This window comes from Spermophilus citellus (assembly GCF_964194105.1).
Source record: "Spermophilus citellus genome assembly, chromosome: 11".
NCBI lineage: Eukaryota > Metazoa > Chordata > Mammalia > Rodentia > Sciuridae > Spermophilus > Spermophilus citellus.
Genome location: NC_138192.1, coordinates 59,815,639 through 59,837,782, shown reverse-complemented (window position 1 = coordinate 59,837,782; position 22,144 = coordinate 59,815,639). Strand labels below are relative to the sequence as shown.

General features: G+C 35.4%; 1 protein-coding gene across 1 annotated transcript; it reads left to right on the top strand.

The window, feature by feature from the left end:
* Positions 1-20,410: 20,410 nt before the first annotated feature.
* Positions 20,411-21,932, top strand: LOC308631312 (WD repeat-containing protein 89-like). Its single transcript, XM_081262386.1, is given in 2 exon segments — positions 20,411-21,025; positions 21,027-21,932. Coding segments are annotated over 2 exon segments (1,164 nt in total). The 5' UTR covers positions 20,411-20,494; the 3' UTR covers positions 21,660-21,932.
* Positions 21,933-22,144: the final 212 nt, after the last annotated feature.

The window sequence follows — 22,144 nt, the reverse complement described above, 5'->3', positions numbered from 1 at the left end:
CTGGGGATATAGGTCAGTTGGTAGGTGCTTGCATCTCACGCAAAAGGCCTTGGATTCAATCCCCAGCACTACAGTGTGTGTGTGTGTGTGTGTGTGTGTGTGTGTGTACATATATATATATGTACACACACACACACACACACACACACATATATATATATATATAAATTTAATCAAGAAAATATTACTTATAAAAAATGTTCATGGGATATTGCTCAGTGGTTAAGCTCCTGTGGGTTCAATTCCCAGTATCCCCCTACCCCAAACACACACACACATAAAGGAAATGGCCTACCATTAGATTGCTCCTTGTCACACTTTGTGGCATCAGTCTACCCACAGTGATCACTCTTTCCACCTCTATCTTAGATGGTGAACCTACATTAACTAAGGAAATCCATCATGGCCTACTATGAGGAAGCTACCATACAAGGAAATGCTAATTTTCAGGACCTGCAACCTTTTAACTAGATTCAAGTCTGAGCAAGTTCCTAAAGGTGAGGTACAATGTGTGGTCAATGAAAAGAATTACACTCAAAAAGAAATATTTGTGTTTCTAATTTATGTAAATGGAAATCTGGGGAACACACAGGAAAGGATACTAAGAAAGTAAGAGAATGATGAGAGGAATATGAAGTTGGATCAGGATGAATTTATTTCTATGGGTCCACTAAGCAGAAATTCAATATTTAATATTTTGTTTTAGAAAGTTAGAAAGGGCTTAATTATTTAGTTGGTTGGTCAAAACGTTGATGGAAAGTTGGATCTAATTAAGTTAACTGGAAATGCCAGACGTCTTGTCAAAGCAAAAATCTCCATAATCTGTCTTCACAGAACTAAGGTTTTGGTTAATTGGTCATGGTTACTCCTAGAAGTAAAATATATAGGAAGCCTACTAAATTCTTATTTCACCTTCATAAGCACAAAAAAAATCTAGGTCAAGTGAACAGAAATCTTAGTTTTGTTAAACTACATGCCACAAGCCAGATAGTTTATAATGAATAAGAATTTCTTCCCCTGTTTAGAGAGCCTGAGAGGTCTAAGATCAAAGAACAGGTTGTTTGGTGTCTGATGAGGTTCCCTTCTACATGTCTAAGATGGTGCCTTGTTGATGCATCCTCCAGAGGGGACCAATACTCATATGGCATAGAAACAAAACTGCAAGATAGTTCTCCCTCCAACCTCAAGCCCATTTATATGGCTCTACTTTATTCATGGGGGGGGGGGGCTCATGATTTCATAATGTCCAAAAGACCCCACCTCTAAATACCACCATGAGGGGGACTAAATTTCAACACATGAATTAGAGGAATTATTCAAATATGACAGAAAATCATAGACCTTAAATCAATTTCCAGGCATAAGTTGGTCTGCACACCCAGAACTCATTAAAAGAAGGGGAGGTCAGAGAATCTTAAAAAGAAGAACTTCATTACACTACCAAAAATTTGTACTGCTCATCTTTCACCTCTCCTCAAAGGGACTTACTATCTTTTAGCAGGGTAATAGTGCATTAGAGAAAAGAAAATAATCAGAACTTTTGGGGACTTCTGGACATTGGCACTGAATTAACACTAAATCCGGGAAACTCAAATAATACCATAGGAGTTTATTGATATCAAAGTTATGAATGAAGTTTTAGCTCAGGTATTTCTCAGAAGAACTCTAGTGTACCAATGAACCCATTCCTGTGGTTTATTTCCCTAGTTTCATACACATAATTGAAATAGACATACATAGCATCTACTACTATCCCTATTTTGTTTCCCTGTAACAGTTCTCTGTATGACATTGGACTAAACCCATTGTCTCACCTCTCTTGATTATGCTTCTCAAAAATAACCGTATATATGTCACATATATCATTCATTGCCAATGGGCATTTTGTTCACTATATATCTTGACTACTGTGAGTAGTACTGAAGTAAAAATGGAAATAGAACTCACCATTTATTTGTAGAAGACATTGTTTATCAGAATTGAGCTTGACTTGACAGTAGCCATGTTGAGTCATAACTGCCATGAATGACTCTGAGTAATTCTTGTCAGTTTTTTCCTGCATAGTCTCTCAGTATACCATAAATAAACCAAATCACTAAAGTGGTGTATGCAAGTTTGAGACCTGGACCCTGTGTGCTCAGTGACAGAATGTACCTGCCAACCTTAATGTTAGCTTGAGATGAACCAGGGACATTCCAACTTGAATAAAATCATTCTGTCCTCATCATTATAAACCTTCTCTTCCTGACCCAAATCATGGGGGTCCACCTATCGTGCTGCTGTCCAAGACTTCCTTTTGTTCATAGGTACCCACTCAATGGCTAAATGCATCTGCTTCTTTCTTCTGTCTTATTGGCACCTTGTGGACTCTTCTCATCAAAGGGAATGACATTTCTGAAACAGTGTTCTTTTAGTTTCTCCCTGGTTTTTGTTGATCTCCAATGTCTTCAAAATATTGTATCTTTAAAACTGCAATATATCCATATTTTATATTTATCATAAAGAGAGTTAGTCCTACTTATCTACCTTATAATTAAATTAAACTGGGATTCATCTTCATTTTAAAAAATATTTTGTTAGTGCATTATAGTTATATATACTCTTGAGGTTCATTTTGACATAATCATGCATGTACCAGATTTTTTTTGTTTTAATCCCCACTACTTCCTCTTTCCCTCCCTACCTCACTTCCTCAGTTTCCCATTCTTTACTCATCTTCATTCTACTTATTTTTTTAATTGGTAATACACACACACACACACACACACATATAAAGGTAAAGTTGACTGGGGAATATTCATTTGTATATAAGAGCATAATTTGGTCAATTCTATTCCACAATTTCTCCCTTTTCCTGATCCCCCTTCCTCACTCTCATCCTCTTTTTCCAATTCACTGATTTTCCTTCAACGTGGGATCCTCTCCTTTTTTTGTGTGTGTATTTTGTTCAAGTTTCAGCTTGTGAGAGAAAACATTCAACCCTTGACTGAATCTTTCTTTTTAAAATGTTCTCTTGGGAACTTGAAATATTTGAGTGCTAAGAAATCAATTTAAAATAATCCTGAAATAGAATAATGGCTGATACAGGCATTTTTTTAGTCTAGTGTGGTCTCAGACTAATCAAATAATTTAAAAATGAATAAGACTTAACCTCTTGGTCCAAAAGTTTCTAAGGTCCAATAAGTAAATATTGATACACACAACAAATTATCTTTTATTTTTTGCAAGTAACTTCACCAAGGAAGCTGTTTCAATCTATCTAAAGGTAGTGTAGAACTTCATTTCATTATGTTATAAGTGCTTGTTTTAAATCTTTACTTGAAATATTTTTTTCTAGCTCTTTACTTATACTGGATATGCTAAAATAGAGTGGAGCTGTCTTAATCCATGATGTAATACCATTGTGATCTAGTTAATTATGAGGCATTTGATAAATAATTTGCTATTATTTATAAAGTAGTGAGTTTTGTTAATGCTAGGTTAAATCTAAAATTGTTTCACTCTACTACTTGCATTTGTTAAGTTCTGTTAGAGAAAAAGAAATAGGCACAATTAAAGTTGGCATTGGTGGAATTATATAAAGGATACTTGCCTAGTTTTTTTTTTAATGTCTCAGGATATATCATTCTCTTTAGTGACTTGAAGAGGTAAATAGAAATGTTGAAGCACTACAATATGCTTCCCTACCCTCCCCCAATCCAAATATAAACATATGTACCTCAAACTGGTCCATCAGAAGAATGTTTCTACTAAGAACTTCCATGTGTGATACTAGAAGTATCATAAAATTATCAAAACTGTACAAATCAGCTGTATTTCAAAAGAAAATTCTCTTATTTTTTTAAACTGGATATCAAGAAAATTATTTTTTTCAGGATAGAATAAAAAGATTACTCATGATTCATATAATGACCTCTCTACATCAATTGGAATGTAAAATGATCATGGTACAAAACATGGATAAAACCTACCAACTAATTAAGTGAATGCAGAAAACCAAACACAAAGGAATATACAAAGTAAGACTCTCTTAAGACTGAACATGAACAGAAGAACCAATCTATGGATCTTTATGTGGTAATTAGTGATACAGTCCTTCTTGATATCTCCTAAGTAGTTATCTAGCTAGTTAGGTGTATTAACAATGCAAATTCTCTGATATGTAAATACATAATTTATGTACTTCTTCTGGGGGTATATGATCCCTTAGAGAAAACTCCAAATATTTGCCCCTTCAATGTCTAAGCTACAAGAAATTTTTGCCTCCAGTAACATTTTGTTAGATTCTTCATTGGTTTCTACTCAAAATTCTAAGATTGATTCAAATCATGTATACTCTGGAAATGAGTAACACAAAAAATATATTGGGTTTATATTGAGATTGATAAAAATTTTACATTTTTGCTTGAGGATGGAATTTTTAAAGCTCCATCTGTAGAGTGCAGTGTGAACTCATCTTTTCTACCTATATTGCTTGTATTTTAAAATATCTAGACCACTAATAAAGCCTTCAGACCATGCTTAGGTAGTAATTTTCCTTACTTTATACCTAGGAAAATTGCACTCTGAGGAAGCACATTTTACCAAGCACTAATGTTCTCAATGATCTCACCATGATAAGCTATTATCTTTCCCCTTGTCACCAATGTTATGGACTTAAAGTAATAACTCTGAAAAGTCAGGTCTCTGATGATCACAGAAATTCAAGGGATATAATGTCTATTTCTAAGTCAAAGTGGAACTGGATAAGAGTGGGAAAGGTGAAGAGAATGACATACTTCTACTTTTTCTGGTTTCTAATTTTTTAATATCTCATTCTCATAAGGCAAAGGAAATCATGTTAAAACATTCTTATTGTGGAAAAGTGTATATTTTGGCTCTAGCATGATAGATGCAGACTGTAGATTAATAATGGCAAAACACAATATTCCTAAAAGACAAATTGATAAAAGTTAGAAGGTACTTTCTAAGAGTTGTCAGAGAAAATTATTTGAAAATGAACAGCGTGTTCTCTTTCAAGAACTGTGATTTAAAAAGGAAAGATAAAGGAGGATCCAACATGGTGGCTGGCAAGGAACCAGTGATTTCAATATCTCCACATTAACGAGATCAGAAAGACCCATTAAAACAGCTACATTCTACCTACGGAGGAACTTCTAGCAAAATCCCGTTAAAAGGAGACCTGCCGGGAATTAGTAAGTTTATTAGAAGTGACAGTTTGTCCCAGACAAGTGAATCTTGGCCGGCCATGCGGGCGCAGAGGTCCAATCCCGTGGCCAGCGTCTGGGAGAGGCGCTGCGAGAAGTGTCCCCTCCCGACCAGGCAGACGGCCCCCACCATCCCGGCTCTCCTGGGGGCCGCTCTCGCTCTGCGAATGGCCACCCCGACCCCCCCGGCTCTTAGCCACCTGGCCACAGCTGCCCGGCTCTGCAGGCAGCCCCCGGTGGCCAGGCTCGGCGAGAAGGGTCCCCACCTGGCTGGCAGACGGCCCCGCCCACTCTGCGAACAGCCACCCCGACCGCCCGGCTCTTAGCCATGCGGCCGCAGCTGCGCGGCTCTACAAGCGGCCCCGGCGGCCTGGCTCAGCGAGAGGTGTCCCCGCCTGGCCCGGCAGAAGGCCTGTGCCCTCCCAGCTCTGCTAACGGCCCCGCCCACCTGGCAAACGCCCCCCCCCCCAAGACGACGTGAAGGGAATCTAATCAAGCCTTTATGAAATAGCGAACTGGGAACAAAAACCAGAAATTGTGTCAGACCAGAGACAAGCCAGTTCCACCCCTCCCTTCGGACACTCCGGCAAGGAGCCAGGGGCCCGCCATAGCAGAGAGGGGAAGTCACCAAAGTTCGGCCAAGAGATTCCTTCCCAGCAGAATCTACTTTAGCAGGTGTGTGACTCCCACCCACACCAGATACAAACAACCGGGAAACTTCAAAATCTCTCCGTGGGCATGACCGTAAGGGCCAAAGGACTCTCGACCCCCAACTCCCCCAACTGCCAGAGACGTGGGCGTGACTGTAGGGGCAGAGGGAAGCAGAGAAGACTCCCCACCCCCAACCCCCCCAACCGCCAACTGAGAGGGCGTGAGGGTAGGGGCGGAGGGAAACAGAGGAGACTCCAGACCCCCAACTCCTCCTACCGCCAGCAGAGTGGTCGTGATTGTAGGGGCTGAGGGAAGCAGAGGGGATCCTCAACCCCCAACTCCCATTACCACCAGCGGTGACACCACCAATGGTCTTAGTCACCAGATTCTGAAGGTGTGCCCACCAAAGGGATCCGGAAAAATTAAATTGTTGACTCCCAGACCACAGCTCCACAGCACTGGGGCTTAGATGAATGACAGAGAGAGTGCTCAGTCATTAGGGAAATAGAGCACTCGGTGGGGCTGAAAGTGTAACCAAATCCTTGAGGAACTGCATCCGGTGAGCAGGACCTGGCTGCCTGGCAGGAGGAAGGGGAGGAGGGGCCGTAGAACTGAAACGGCTCTGGAACAAAAGGATTGAGAGACTCCCAGGAGCCGCCTTACAGGGATTGCTACTGACACACTGAGGGCAAAACTCAGCCCGGAGGGCACAGCTTTGCCTACGGGAAGAGAAGAAAATGGATCTCTAAGACATAATTTTATTTCTTATTTCATTTTATTTTTTTTCTCTCCCTTTTTCCTCTCTCTCTCCCCTTCCAAGTTTTATTGTTCTTTCCATTCTCCTCTATGCTATCTATCTCCCTCTCCTTTTTTCTTTTCAAGAGCACCTTCCTTCCCCTTCCCCCCAACTTTCATCCCAAGCATTATGTCCTCCATTTCGTGTAACTGTCTAAATGCAAATAGGTGAATGTTTCGAGGCCATCTATAGTGCTCCTAAATACCTAGCTTCTACCAACACCCTGATCCAATCGACGGTTAGTATCCCCCTTCAGTAGAGCAATCTTCTAAAGTAGCCAGGACATACTAACCTTTGTACCTGCATAGCACCTAACCTAAAGTCCTAAGAACAAAAACAAACCACTATATGCATACAAAATCCGGAAGCCCTTTATAAATTGTATGAATCAGCTCTAAAGTACAATAAAGCCCAACATCTATAGGCATAATCTCCCACCACAAAGGAGAGACAACAGAGATAAACAAAGCCAAAACAAATGTATAGGAGAAAGCAGTTACAAAGCAGTCAAACAGAGCTGGAAAGTAACGTGAACAACATGAAAACACAAGGGAAAAAGGATTACAGATAATGCAGGACAACTTAAATTTACAGGAGGACCTAGAAGCATCAGAAACATGGACAGGGAAAGAAATCAAGGCATACCTAACTCAGATGGAACGGAATTTTAGAGAAGACATGAGACAGCAAATCCAAGAATTGAAAGTATATTTTGAAAACTAGCTAAACAAACAAATTCAAACTGCAAAGAACGAGCTTTACCAGGAGATAGAGATCTTAAAAAAAAACAAACAGTAATTTTAGAAATGCAAGAAACCATAAACCAGATTAAAAAAGCTAACGAGAATATTACAAATAGACTAGATCAAGTAGAAGTCAGAACATCAGATAATGAAGACAAAGTTTATCAACTTGAAAGGAGTATAGTCAACACTGAAAAGATGCTTAAATCTCACGAGCAATCTATCCAAGAGTTATGGGATCTCGTCAAAAAAACAAATTTGAGAGTCATTGGGATAGAAGAAGGCACAGAGGTTCAAACCAAAGGAATACACAACTTATTAAATGAAATAATCCTAGAAAACTTCCCAGAGATGAAAGATGGAATGGATTGCCAAATCCTGGAAGCCTATAGGACCCCAAACATCCAAAACTGTAATAGACCAACTCCAAGACATATAATTATGAAGATATCCAACATACAGAACAAGGAGAGAATATTAAAAGCTACGAGGGAAAAGAGGCAGATTACATTCGGGGTAAACCAATTAGGTTAACAGCTGATTTTTCATCACAGATTTTGAAAGCGAAAAGATCCTGGAACAATGTATTTCAAACACTGAAAAATAATGGTCTCCAACCAAGAATACTGTATCCAGCAAAATTAAGCATCAGATTTGACAATGAAATTAAAATCTTTAACGATAAACAAAAGCTAAAAGAATTCGCAGCCAGAAAACCAGCACTGCAAAGCATTTTGGGCAAAATTCTACAAGAAGAGGAATGGAAAAATTGTGCCCAAAACCAACAGCGGGAGGTATCTCAGTAAAGGGGGAGGAAAAAAACCTAAAAGTAAAAACTAGCCAAAATAAAATAAATAAATAAATAAACATGACTGGAAGTACAAATCATATTTCAATTGTAACCTTAAATGTTAATGAACTAAACTCACCAATCAAGAGACACAGGCTAGTAACCTGGATCAAAAAAACAAACCCAACAATATGCTGCCTTCAGGAGACTCATATGATAGGAAAAGACATACACAGGCTGAAGGTGAAAGGTTGGGAAAAATCATACCACTCACATGGCCCTCGGAAGCAAGCAGGAGTGGCCATACTCATATCAAATAAAATCAACTTCAAACCTAAGTTAATCATAAGGGATAAAGAAGGACACTATATCCTGTTAAAAGGAACCATCCACCAACAAGACATAACAATTATCAATTTATATGCACCAAATAATGGTGCAGCAACGTTCATAAAACAAACTCTCCTCAAGTTCAAGAGTCAAATTGACCACAACACAATAATTATGGGTGACTTCAACACACCACTCTCACCATTAGACAGATCCTCCAGACAAAAGCTGAATAAAGAAACTACAGAACTCAATGACACAATGAATAACCTAGACTTAACCGACATATATAGAATATATCAACCATCATCAAGTGGATACATGTTCTTCTCAGCAGCACATGGATCTTACTCAAAGATAGATCACATATTATGCCATAGGGCAACTCTTAGTAAATATAAAGGTGTGGAGATAATACCATGCACCATATCTGATCATAATGGAATGAAACTGGAAATCAATGATAAAAGAAGGAAGGAAAAATCCAGCATCACATGGAAAATAAACAATATGGTACTGAATGATCAATGGGTTACAGAAGACATAAAGGAGGAAATCAAAAAATTCTTAGAGATAAACGACAATTCAGACACAACATACCGGAATCTATGGGACACAATGAAAGCAGTTCTAAGAGGGAAATTCATTTCCTGGAGTTCATTTCTCAAAAAAAGAAAAAACCAACAAATAAACGAACTCACACTACATCTCAAAACCCTAGAAAAGGAAGAGCAAAACAACAGCAAATATAGCAGAAGACAAGAAATAATTAAAATCAGAGCGGAAATCAATGAAATCGAAACCAAAAAAACCATTGAAAAAATTGATAAAACTAAAAGTTGGTTCTTTGAAAGAATAAATAAGATCGTCAGACCCTTAGCCATGCTAACAAAGAGAAGAAGAGAGAAAACTCAAATTACTAACATACGGGATGAAAAAGGCAATATCACAACAGATGCTACAGAAATACAGAAGATAATTAGAAAGTATTTTGAAACCCTATATTCTATTAAAATAGAAGACAGTGAAGACATCGATAAATTTCTTAAGTCATATGAGCTGCCCAGATTGAGTCAGGAAGACACACACAATTTAAATAGACCAATAACAAAGGAAGAAATAGAAGAAGCCATTAAAAGACTACCAACCAAGAAAAGCCCTGGACTGGATGGGTATACAGCGGAGTTTTACAAAACCTTCAAAGAAGAATTAATACCAATACTTTTCAAGCTATTCCAAGAAATAGAAAAAGAAGGAGCTCTTCCAAATTCATTCTATGAGGCCAACATCACCCTGATCCCAAAACCAGACAAAGACACTTCAAAGAAAGAAAACTACAGACCAATATCTCTAATGAACATAGATGCAAAAATCCTCAACAAAATCCTGGCGAATCGAATACAAAAGCATATCAAAAAAATTGTGCACCATGATCAAGTAGGATTCATCCCTGGGATGCAAGGTTGCTTCAATATAAGGAAATCAATAAATATTATTCACCACATCAATAGACTTAAAGATAAGAACCATATGATCGTCTCGATAGATGCAGAAAAAGCATTCGACAAAGTACAGCATCCCTTTATGTTCAAATCACTAGAAAAACTGGAGATAACAGGAACTTACCTCAACATTGTAAAAGCTATATATGCTAAGCCTCAGGCTAGCATCTTTCTAAATGGAGAAAAACTGAAGGCATTCCCGCTAAAATCTGGAACAAGACAGGGATGCCCTCTCTCACCACTTCTATTTAATTTAGTTCTTGAAACACTGGCCAGAGCAATTAGACAGACAAAAGAAATTAAAGGCATAAAAATAGGAAAAGAAGAACTTAAAATATCACTATTTGCGGATGATATGATCCTATACCTAGAAGACCCAAAAGGGTCTACAAAGAAACTACTAGAACTAATAAATGAATTCAGCAAAGTGGCAGGATATAAAATCAACACGCATAAATCAAAGGCATTCCTGTATATCAGCAACAAAACTTCTGAAATGGAAATGAGGAAAACAACCCCATTCACAATATCCTCAAAAAAATAAAATACTTGGGAATCAACCTAACAAAAGAGGTGAAAGATTTATACAATGAAAACTACAGAACCCTAAAGAGAGAGATAGAAGAAGATCTTAGAAGATGGAAAAATGTACCCTGTTCATGGATAGGCAGAACCAACATCATCAAAATGGCAATATTACCCAAAGTTCTCTACAGGTTCAGCGCAATGCCAATCAAAATCCCAACGGCATTTCTTGTAGAAATAGATAAAGCAATCATGAAATTCATATCGAAAAACAAAAGACCCAGAATAGCAAAAGCAATTCTAAGCAGGAAGTGTGAATCAGGCGGTATAGCGATACCAGATTTCAAACTATATTACCGAGCAACAGTAACACAAACAGCATGGTACTGGTACCAAAACAGGCAGGTGGACCAATGGTACAGAATAGAGGACACAGAGACCAATCCACAAAATTACAACTTTCTCATATTTGATAAAGGCGCTAAAAGCATGCAATGGAGAAAGGATAGCATCTTCAACAAATGGTGCTGGGAAAACTGGAAATCCATATGCAACAAAATGAAGATGATCCCCTTTCTCTCGCCATGCACAAAAGTCAATTCAAATGGATCAAGGAGCTTGATATCAAATCAGAGACTCTGCACCTGATAGAAGAAAAAGTTGCCTCCGATCTACATATTGTGGGGTCGGACTCCAAATTCCTTAATAGGACGCCCATAGCCCAAGAGTTATATACAAGAATAAAGAAATGGGACTTACTTAAACTAAAACGTTTTTTCTCAGCAAGAGAAACAATAAGAGAGGTAAACAGGGAACCTACATCCTGGGAACAAATTTTTACTCCTCACACTTCAGATAGAGCCCTAATATCCAGAATATACAAAGAACTCAAAAAATTAAACAATAAGATAACAAACAACCCTATCAACAAATGGGCCAAGGACCTGAACAGACACTTCTCAGAGCAGGACATACAATCAATCAATAAGTACATGAAAAAATGCTCACCATCTCTAGCAGTCAGAGAAATGCAAATCAAAACCACCCTAAGATACCATCTCACTCCAGTAAGATTGGCAGCCACTATGAAGTCAAACAACAACAAGTGCTGGCGAGGATGTGGGGAAAAGTGTACACTTGTACATTGCTGGTGGGACTGCAAATTGGTGCAGCCAATTTGGAAAGCAGTATGGAGATTCCTGGGAAAGCTGGGAATGGAACCACCATTTGACCCAGCTATTCCCCTTCTCGGTCTATTCCCTAAAGACCTAATAAGAGCATGCTACAGGGACACTGCTACATCGATGTTCATAGCAGCACAATTCACGATAGTAAGATTGTGGAACCAACCTAGATGCCTTTCAATAGATGAATGGATAAAAAAAAATATGGCATTTATACACAGACCACATATTCAATAGTGGTCCTACAAATATTAAATAGCCTATATGTGTTGTTGGCTATTCCATCTAAATATATGACAATACAGTTTATAATGTTCACAAAACAAAATCCCCTAATGACACACTAGACAGCATCACTATCTCTAAGCCATGCATGATTGCATACTATATATAATTTCAAGTATTATCCATATGCCTAAATTAAAAAAAACACTGCTGCATATGTGATTAAATGTGCCTACCATTTATTTTCTCTAAAACTCACCTAAATATCTTGGTCTCAACTTTTAACTTAGATTTAAAAGCATTATTATGCTATAGGTTAAAGTTTATCAAGTGGTTAAAAGCATCTTAATTCTTTCAAACTTTCTCTAGTGAAACTAATTTTTGTAACCTCATGATGATTATGTTGTCATGAGGGTCCTAATTCCAAAATTCATTGTTTAGTTTTGTTAAATGATAAAATCATTTGACAAAGTGTTTTAGTCAGCTTTTGCATTGTTGTAACCAAACTATCCAACAAGAGCAACTGAGAGAAGAAGTTTATCTAGGGCTCATGGTTACAGAGATCTCAGTCCATGGTCAGCTGACTCCAATGCTCTGGACTCAAAATGAGGCAGTACATCATAAGGAAGAGCTTATGTTCAGTTTATGATAGGATCAGAAAGCAGAGAGAGATCAAGATAGCAGAAGATGGGGTTACTGGGAAGATGAACCCTTCTAAGGCACCCCCAGTGACCCACCTCCCCCACCTATACCCTACCTGCCTACAGTTATCACCCAGTCAATCCTTTTAAAGAACTACGGACTGATTAGATTAAAGCTCTCATAATCTGATCATTTTACTTCTAGATATTCTTCCATTAACAGGACATTTTGGAGGATGCCTCATATCCTAACCATAACACAAAGTAAATATTGTTATTGAGTAATAACTAAACACCAGAGTTTTGAAGAAGAAATGCTAATGAATGAAAGTGTGCTATAGAAAACGTTGAATTGTATAAAATATATCAGACTGGGAAAAATAGCATTGAAGACAAAGTAACTGAAAAATAATTAAACATATACATAATACTACTTGGTGAGAAGAAATGAAGGAAGAAAAATTTTAAATATATCATAAGTTTTTAAGATTTTTTTCCGGGGCTGGGGGTGTGGCTCAAGTGGTAGCGCGCTCGCCTCGCATGCGTGCGGCCCGGGTTCGAGCCTCAGCACCACATACCAACAAAGATGTTGTGTCCGCCGAGAACTAAAAAATAAATATTAAAAAAATTCTCTCTCTCTCTCTCTCTCTCTCTCTCTCTCTCTCTCTCTCTCTCTCTCTCCCCTCTCTCACTCTCTCTTTAAAAAAAAAAAAAAAGATTTTTTTCCTTATATGTTTTCAGAAATTTAATTAGAAAATGTCCCAGCATAAATTTATTTATGTTTATCTTATTTGAGATTATCCTTGAATAAATGAGTTTATGTATCTCACACCAATTAAAGAAGATTCAGCAATTAATAATTTAAATATGCATTTAGCTCCACTTTTTTTCTTCTTATTATACTTTTCTCATTTGTTTGTGTGTGTGCATGTATATATGTGTGTGTGTGTGTGTGTGTGTGTGTGTGTGTGTGTTGGGGGATGCATGCCATGGGTCATAGGGTTTTTTTGGTTATTGTATTTTCAGTGCTATACCTTTTCATTTATTTTTATTCCTCATAACTGTTCTTTGCTAAGAATTTCAATTTTGTCCAATAGTTTTTTTCTTAAAGAATTTATAAAGGCTTACTGAAGGATGTTTATAATTACTACTTTAAAATACTTATAAGATAACCCAAACATATAAATATCATTATATTGGCATTAATTGATTGCCTCTGCTCATTCAGTTTGTATTTTTCATCGTTCTTGGTGACATAAGCTGTGTTTATTATAGTTATTCATACATATTCATATTTAATAGAATTAATCTTTCTTACTATCATTGTTTCAATTGAGAATTTTATCCTTACATTATAGACAATTGTGCATTTGGAAAGCAATTTAGATAGTGCAGGTGGCTATTCCACACCATTACTTCACTATCCTTCAGCTCTGGACCCCACCAGCACTGTACACAAAAGCATTAATTTTAGGTGTGTATTTTTTGTGGGGGGATGGATTTCTAAGAAAGAAATATTTTCTGCTCTAGGAAGTATGGTGTGAAAGCATAAAGTTTTAACAAATACAAAATGTATTCAAACTGAAGATCTAGGAGGAAAAAATGATTGGAAGAATAACTTCAACAGTTTTCTGGCTTAGAGAATGACAGGACATTTTATTTCATCATAACTTTTCAGTGAAAATTACTATGAAAACTGGAGGAAAAAATACAATTCAAGACTTTGCAGAGTTGTAAAGGTATGAAAGCAATATCTGGGAAGGCAAACAAATAAAACAAAGGAAGCTCAGAGAGTTGAACTTCACATGTGATCCTGCCAACTTCTCAAACTGTGCTCATTCAAAACTTGGCTATACACAGTAAAAAAAAAAAAAAGGCAAAAATAGGCAAGTGGACTATATGGAATTAAAATACTTCTGCAGAGCAATGCAATAGTCAAGGGAGTAAAAATACTACAGAATAGGAGAATTATTTTCAAACTAAGCATCTGGCAAAGGGTTAAATATAGAATATATAATGGCAAAAAAAGATTAATAATGGCCAAGCACCTGACTTGGTTAAATATGGAATATATAATGGCAAAAAAGATTAATAATGGGCAAGGCAATTAAGTAGGCATTTCTGAAGAGAAGATATACAAATAGTCAAGATATATGAGATATATATAGGAAAAAACACTCAATATCACTAATTGTCAGGGAAATGCAAAACCACAAATAGATATGACCTCACTCTAATAAGAATGACTACTATGAAAAAGAAAAAAAAAATAAGTGCTGGCCAGGATGTGGAGAAAAGGGAAATCTTACACATTGTTGTTGGGATATAAATTGGTACAGCCATTAGGGAAAACAGAATGGAAGTGTCTTAAACCATTAAAAATAGAACTAGCATATGATTCTACAATCCCACTACTGGGCGTACATCCAAAGGAAATGAAAGTAGTGTGTCAAAGAGACATCTGCACTCCCATGTTCATTGCAGCACTATTCACAGTACCCAACAAATGGAAACAAAGTATCCATCAACTGATGAATGGATACAGAAAATGTGGTACATATACACAATGGAATACTATTCATCCATAAAAAGAATGAAATCCTGTCATTTGCTAAAACATAGTTGGAACCAGATATAACATTAAATAAACTAAGCCAGACACAGAAAGGCAAGTACCAAATGATCTCACTCCACTGTGGAGTTTAAAATAAGTTGATCTCATAGAAGATACAAATAAACAGGTAGTCATCAAACACTGGGGAGAGTGAGAAAGGGGGATAAGGAAAAGTTGGGGAAAGGTTGAGAAATGGGAACTAAGTTGTATTTAGATAGGAATAAGTGTACTATTACACAATAGGATTACTGATAATGATATGTACTGCATATTTCAAAAACCTCAAGTGAAAAATTCTGAATGTTTCTACCATAAAAATGGTAAACATTTGAGGAGATATGTATGTTTCAACTTTATATAAACTACATAAGTATCAAAACATCACATGAAAACCCTTATGTACAAATTTTAAGTTTTATGTATTAGTTAAAAATTACTTTAAATTTAAAAAAAAAAAATGAAGGCAAAGGAAAAGCGACCATTAAGAAGCTAAATTGGCAGAGGATGGCAATTGGGGTAATTTTTAACTTAGTGCACACCATGAAAGAAGTACTCTGGTAAGCATCATGAATTTACCAGGTGGCTCATGCCTAATTGGATTAGGGTTACCAACCTAACATTTGGCAAAAATAATAACTGGATATTTGAGGAAGATAAAAATTATTAGAACTTAAAACTGTCTGCACATGTTTTAAATACATAATATCTAGACTTTAAAAATAACCAAGCATGCAGAAATCCAAGAACTGGTTAAAATCTTGGAGAATAACAGACAATATAAAGAGATTTGCAGGTTACTCAATTATTGAAGTTCATAGAAATCAGAATTAAAATAATTGTAGTTAATATTCAATAAATGAAGTATGCAGGTGGAGACAGAAAGACAAAAATATCAGAAAAAAAGAAAAAGAAATTTAAAAATTTTTAAATATAGAAGCAAAAAATTGGAGCACAGTCAATTTATTTGTGGATTCAGGATCACCAATGTTTATGTTACTAAAATAAAAGTTATATGATAGAAAATTGTACACTGAAGAGCAAGTAGCAGCATTAAAACCAAATATAGAAAACATGATAAAAGACAATAAAACAGGCATAAAGACCTAAGCTACATATATTTAGAGTCCAATGAGGAGGTCAGAGTGAGAAAAAAGGAGATATATATAATCACAAAATATTATAAAATCATAAAACAAAATTATTTTCATAAATAAATATATGTAGAGAAAGAGGCAATATTTGAACATTTTCTGAAACTAATAAAAGACATCCAAACCATAAGATTTGCTATGAAACTTAAGCAGAATAAGCACAAAGAAATTCAAATCTACAACCAAAATATAAAGGGAAACAATTTTTTGAAAGTACAACAAAGAACAATAAATAAAAATAAAACAGCTACATAAAAAACAAAGTAATAACATTTTCAAAGCAATGAAAGAACATAAATGACAAAGTAGAATTCTGTATTCATAAAAAGTGTCCTGAAGATGAAGTAAAAATACTCAGCAAAATTCTCCCCCAAAGATTGACACAAATGTAAATATTAAAGTATATTATTATGTCAGAAAGGGAAAAACCACAGATGGAAACAATTAACTTCATAATTAATGGTGAAAAATAAAAAAAATCCTCTTTTCTCCTAAAATTAATAACAAGACAAGGCTGCCTGCAATCATCACTTTAATTCATTATTGTACCAGATGTCTGGTATGGCAAAAACATTAAGAAGAAGAAGAAAAAAAATAGTAATTGACCAATCAGGAAAAAAATAGCTATCACTATTATTAAAGATAACATTTTAAAAATGCAATATCCAATTCAACCTATGAATAATCTTTTACAGTTAGTAAGCAAATAGAGCAAGCTTGCTAGATATAAGGTAATATAGAAAATTAACTTCATTCTTACATACCATCAGAAGAAACATAGCGTAGACAATCAGAAAGATGCGAAGTGGAGGACTAAGAATAAAAGAATTATTGCAAACTACTTTACTTGAGACACTGAAGAATCAAAGAATTAAAAGTAAATGTTAACAGAACAGAATACAGTTATATAATTTACTCACACATATATGGGAAACTGATATCTTACACAAGAAGTATTGCAAAACTGTAATAGTGGCTCATCTTTTAAATGCATTTTTCTATTTTAACTGGATATCTTTAAATTAAAATATGATTATGATGAAGACAGTTAACAGAGAATTTTTATTTAAAAATAATAAACATGACAAATTTAATCTTTAAAATTTAGATTCAGGTAAGAAAATGGAACTTCAAAAGAAAGATTACTAACATATCCTACAATAAGAAAGTCAAAGAAAACAAAAGATAAAGTCTTAAATGAATTAATTTGTATGACACAAGTAAAAATAGTGTGTTTGATTTAAACCCAGGAATAATTTTCAGATGAATGTAAGTTTCTAGAGGTCATTTCACCAAAAATTTATTTCTAATTATGTAGTCTGACATATCATGTTAAATGTTATTAATGTAATTTTAATTATGGAAAAACCTTCAAGACATAGTCTTATATTCCCATTTTCTTATGTTTTCTTGTATTTTTATATTCCTTTTTTCTTTAATATACTTTACCCAAATACAGCAGAAATATTTGATTGTTGAATGCAAAGAATATACTCTTTAAGTGTATCTTTATGTGTTTGTGCTTGTACATATAAGAGAGACAATTTGAATATAAGTTCTGATATGAAGATAGATAGGTAGGTAGGTAGGTAGATAGATGATAGATTGTTTAAAATATGCTTGAAAGACTTCATGTAAAATAATGGTCCAGGAAGGTAAGACATTTCATATTTCAAAACTTTTTAAGTTCAAATATGTTAACTGTTAACTAATTGGCAATACATATAACTTTTAAAAACATTGCCTGGTAGATCTTGGACACACAAAAAAATTGAGGCCATTTCAGATGTTTTAATTGATTTTTTTTCCTGAGAGCAATCAATTTTCTCACATACTTTAGTATTTCCAATTTATATATTATTTATTCATGTAAACAGTTGTTTTATGTTTGCAGAGCATGTAGATGGGCGTACAAACATGTTATGCTGAAAATGTGCAGGTTTTTAAATCATAATACATTTGTAAATGTTAACTAATCCTGTTTACTCCTTATAACACGTTTCTTGAAGCTGATTCTTTAAAAAGCCAATTTCATGTTGATTATTTAGCTCATGCTTCTAAGATTTCACAACTTTCATGAAGAAAATAAATTATTTATTTGTTTTTTTCTGAGGCATAAGGGATTTTTTCCTTTTTCTGATTTCTAAGAGTCAAGAAAATTAAAAATGCATAAATCAAGTATAATAAGTAGCAACTAATATATTGGAAATACATTCAAGAATATTAATATGTGTTAATAACATGATGTTTAAGTAATATATAATATTGAATAATTTCATTATTTTTACAAAATTTATTCATTCGGAACTATTAAAGTATATGTTAGATTTTTGTATTGAAATGATCACAAACATTGACTTCATTGACTTTTCTATCAGTAGAGTAGAAGTTATAAGATAGCAAAAGAAATTCCATTTCTTAAATAATTGAGATAATACTAACAGTAAACAGAAATATGTAGTCTCTCATAAAATTGCAGTCAAATTAAATTTAAACATTTCAAAAAGTGCATAAATAAAAACAAAAATATTTTCTCACACAACTTCCAAATCTTTCATCTATATTAGTAGAACCTGATATGCTAATAAGATATTCTGCCTCCTCACTCCTTTCTTACTTCAAACTTCATATAGCTATAGTCCTTGTCAATATTATCTAGGCAATATTTTTTCTAATGCAAATATATTTTTGTTCACAAATTACTTATATATTTGCACTCAAAGAATTTTATTTTTCTGTAGGGATAAAATGAGATTGCTCCCCATACATCATAAATTTAATTGTGTGTTTGCAAGTATATATGCACTTTTTAAAATAACTTAAATACACATTAAAATCAATGTATTGGGGGGGAATCGCATAATAGAAAATCACATACTTTTAATAAAGTCTGTTTGTATTCTACCAAATGTGTATTACATATTTTTTTTACATCAAAAGCTAGGAAGAATTAGTTCCAGCATACACAGTTTTGATTTAAATGATTGGAATTTTTGTTACTATAGCATACGGGAAAAAAGTGTCTGTTGTTTTAGCTTTAAAATGGCAAAATGCCATATGTCATTTTGAAAGTCATAAGCTGAATGAATTAACAACACGCAGTTTGAAACATTTTCTCCTTCAGGGGAATCAATTTACCCAGTGGATTATAAAAAATGACAACTGTACCAAGTTGCAGTTTACCATTACCCTGCATAATAAACTACACAACAAAACAAAACAATCAGGAAATTCTCACAGCTACTTATATTATCATCCATGTATGATTTTTGACAATATTACAGAGACTTAAATTTAAAAGTGGTTTTCAATTCTAGGTGAATGATTGATCACAATTTTTTTAAACATTTTTTTTTTTTAAAATACTGATGTCTGGACTCTATTTAGTGATTCTGATATACATGCCTGTGTTGGGGCCTGGGTAAGGGCACATTTTTGTAAAGTTTCCACTACTAGTATAATGCATACCTAGAGTTGAGCACCATTGCTTTGAAATTCAGTAATATATTGAGTGTTAACATTTCATTTAAAATAAATAGACATTTTTCCAAGACCTCAAGGAATGTTACCAAATATGATTTGTCATAAGATCAGTATAGCATTTCAGCACTCTGTCACAAATATGGCAGTGTAAAGGTAAATAATGTCAAATGAAGTTAAGAATTTGTAATTTAGATGTACAGTTCTTTTATGTGTATAAATGTCCATTTTTTATCAAAGAAATGTTTCACAGAATGATATCTGGAAGGAAATTATCTTTGCATCAGAGCCAAATAGAAAGGCAAGGTGTATGTTTGAACTGGATCATTTAGCTAGCCCTTGATTGCTTCCTTTGAAGATTAGAAAAAAACCCTTATAGTTATTTTGAAAGCTATATTAAGATAAAGAGGTTCCGGACGTCAGCTCTCAGCTACTATCGAACTCGCGATTTTTCTCCAGCTCCAGTTTGGGGTTTGCAGCAGAGCTGCAAGAGTGCCTGGTGTGGTGGGCACATGCCTGTAATCCCAGCAGCTCTGAAGGCTGAGGCAGGAGGATTGCAAGTTCAAAGGCAGCCTCAGCAAAAGAAAGGTGCTAAGTGAAGGGTAAGCAAGGAACGAGAGACAGAGTTTTACTATCATTGGATGATACTATTGATATGGAGAAGATTGAGGAACAATTTTCTAACCTGCATATTGTTAAGCGTTCCTCGGAACCGAAGGAACCCACTTATCTGCTTGACATAGACACATCGAAAACTGTAAAAGAAGAAAAAGGAAGCTTGGTTGCTGTTTTATGTTCTGATGGATCAATAAGGATATATGATAAAGAAACATTAAACATATTACGAGAATTTAATGGATATCCTAGACTTCTTAATGGAGTCAAGTTCGCCAATTCATGTGACAGTGTGTATTCGGCAAGTACTGATGGCACTGTAAAATGTTGGGATGCTCGATTAGCCAGTGAAAAACCTGTTCAGCTGTTCAAGGGGTACACTTCCAATGTTTTCATCAGCTTTGATATCAATTGTAATGATCATGTCATTTGTGCTGGTACAGAAAAAGTGGACGATGATGCATTGTTGGTATTTTGGGATGCAAGAATTAATTCTCAGGGTTTGTCTATTAGTAGAGACCCACTCGGTACATATTCAGAGACACATAGTGATGATATCACTCAAGTACAGTTTCCATCCCAGCAATCCCAACATGGTCATCTCCGGTTCAACTGATGGCTTGGTAAATGTATTTGATATTAATGTTGATAATGAAGAAGATGCACTAGTTACAACCTGTAACTCAGTGTCATCCGTAAGCTGTATTGGTTGGTCTGGGAAGGATTATAAACAGATTTACTGCATGACACATGATGAAGGATTTTGTTGGTGGGATCTTAATCATTTGGAAACTGATGAACCAATTACACGTTTGAACATCCAGGATGTCAGAGAAATAGTTAACGTGAAAGAAGGTAATTTGGACTATTTGACTGGTGGCCTCTATCATGAAAAGATGGACAAATTGTTTGTTATTGGAGGAACAAACACAGGAAGGATTCACTTAATGAACTGCACCACGTTAGGACTGACCCATGTGACTACCCTTCAGGGAGGACATGCCGCCACCGTTAGTTCTTTCTATTGGAATACACAGGATGATTCTCTGCTGACAGGGGGAGAAGATGCACAGTTGTTACTTTGGAAACCTGGAACAGTAGAGAAGATGTTTACAAAGAAAGACAGCATGAAAATAGCATCCTCTGTGCACCAGCCAGTACGCGTTCACAGTAATGATTCTTACAGGAGAAGAAAAAAGCAGTGATGTTGCATTGGGAGTTTCCTTGATAGGTTTCAAAGTTTCAAGTAATGGTTTCTGTCTGTAACCTCTAGTAAGCATGTTTAAACCTTGTATGTAACAACAAATGAGTTCACAAACAAATCCTGGACAAATGTTGAGAATGGTTTAATTCAAGAGGTCTGTTTGTATTCTAAAATATTTTTAAGCCTCCAGTTGAGTTTTGAAAATCAATGAGTTGGAAGTAAAAATTACATGCCTCATTTTAAAGACCCATCTGTTGAGTTAGTAAATGTTGGGTATGAAGAAATGGCTCTGATAAGGACTTTTTAGAAGTAGATAGCTGATGAATCTTAAAGAAACAGGTGGTTTGAGCTGTGGATTTTGTTGTTGTTTCGTTTGTTTGTTTTTGTACCAGGGATTATACCAAGGAGCGCTTAACTACTGAGCCAAGTCTTAGCATGCATGAGGCCCTGGGTTCAGTCCCTAGCACCCTAAACAAATAAATAGAA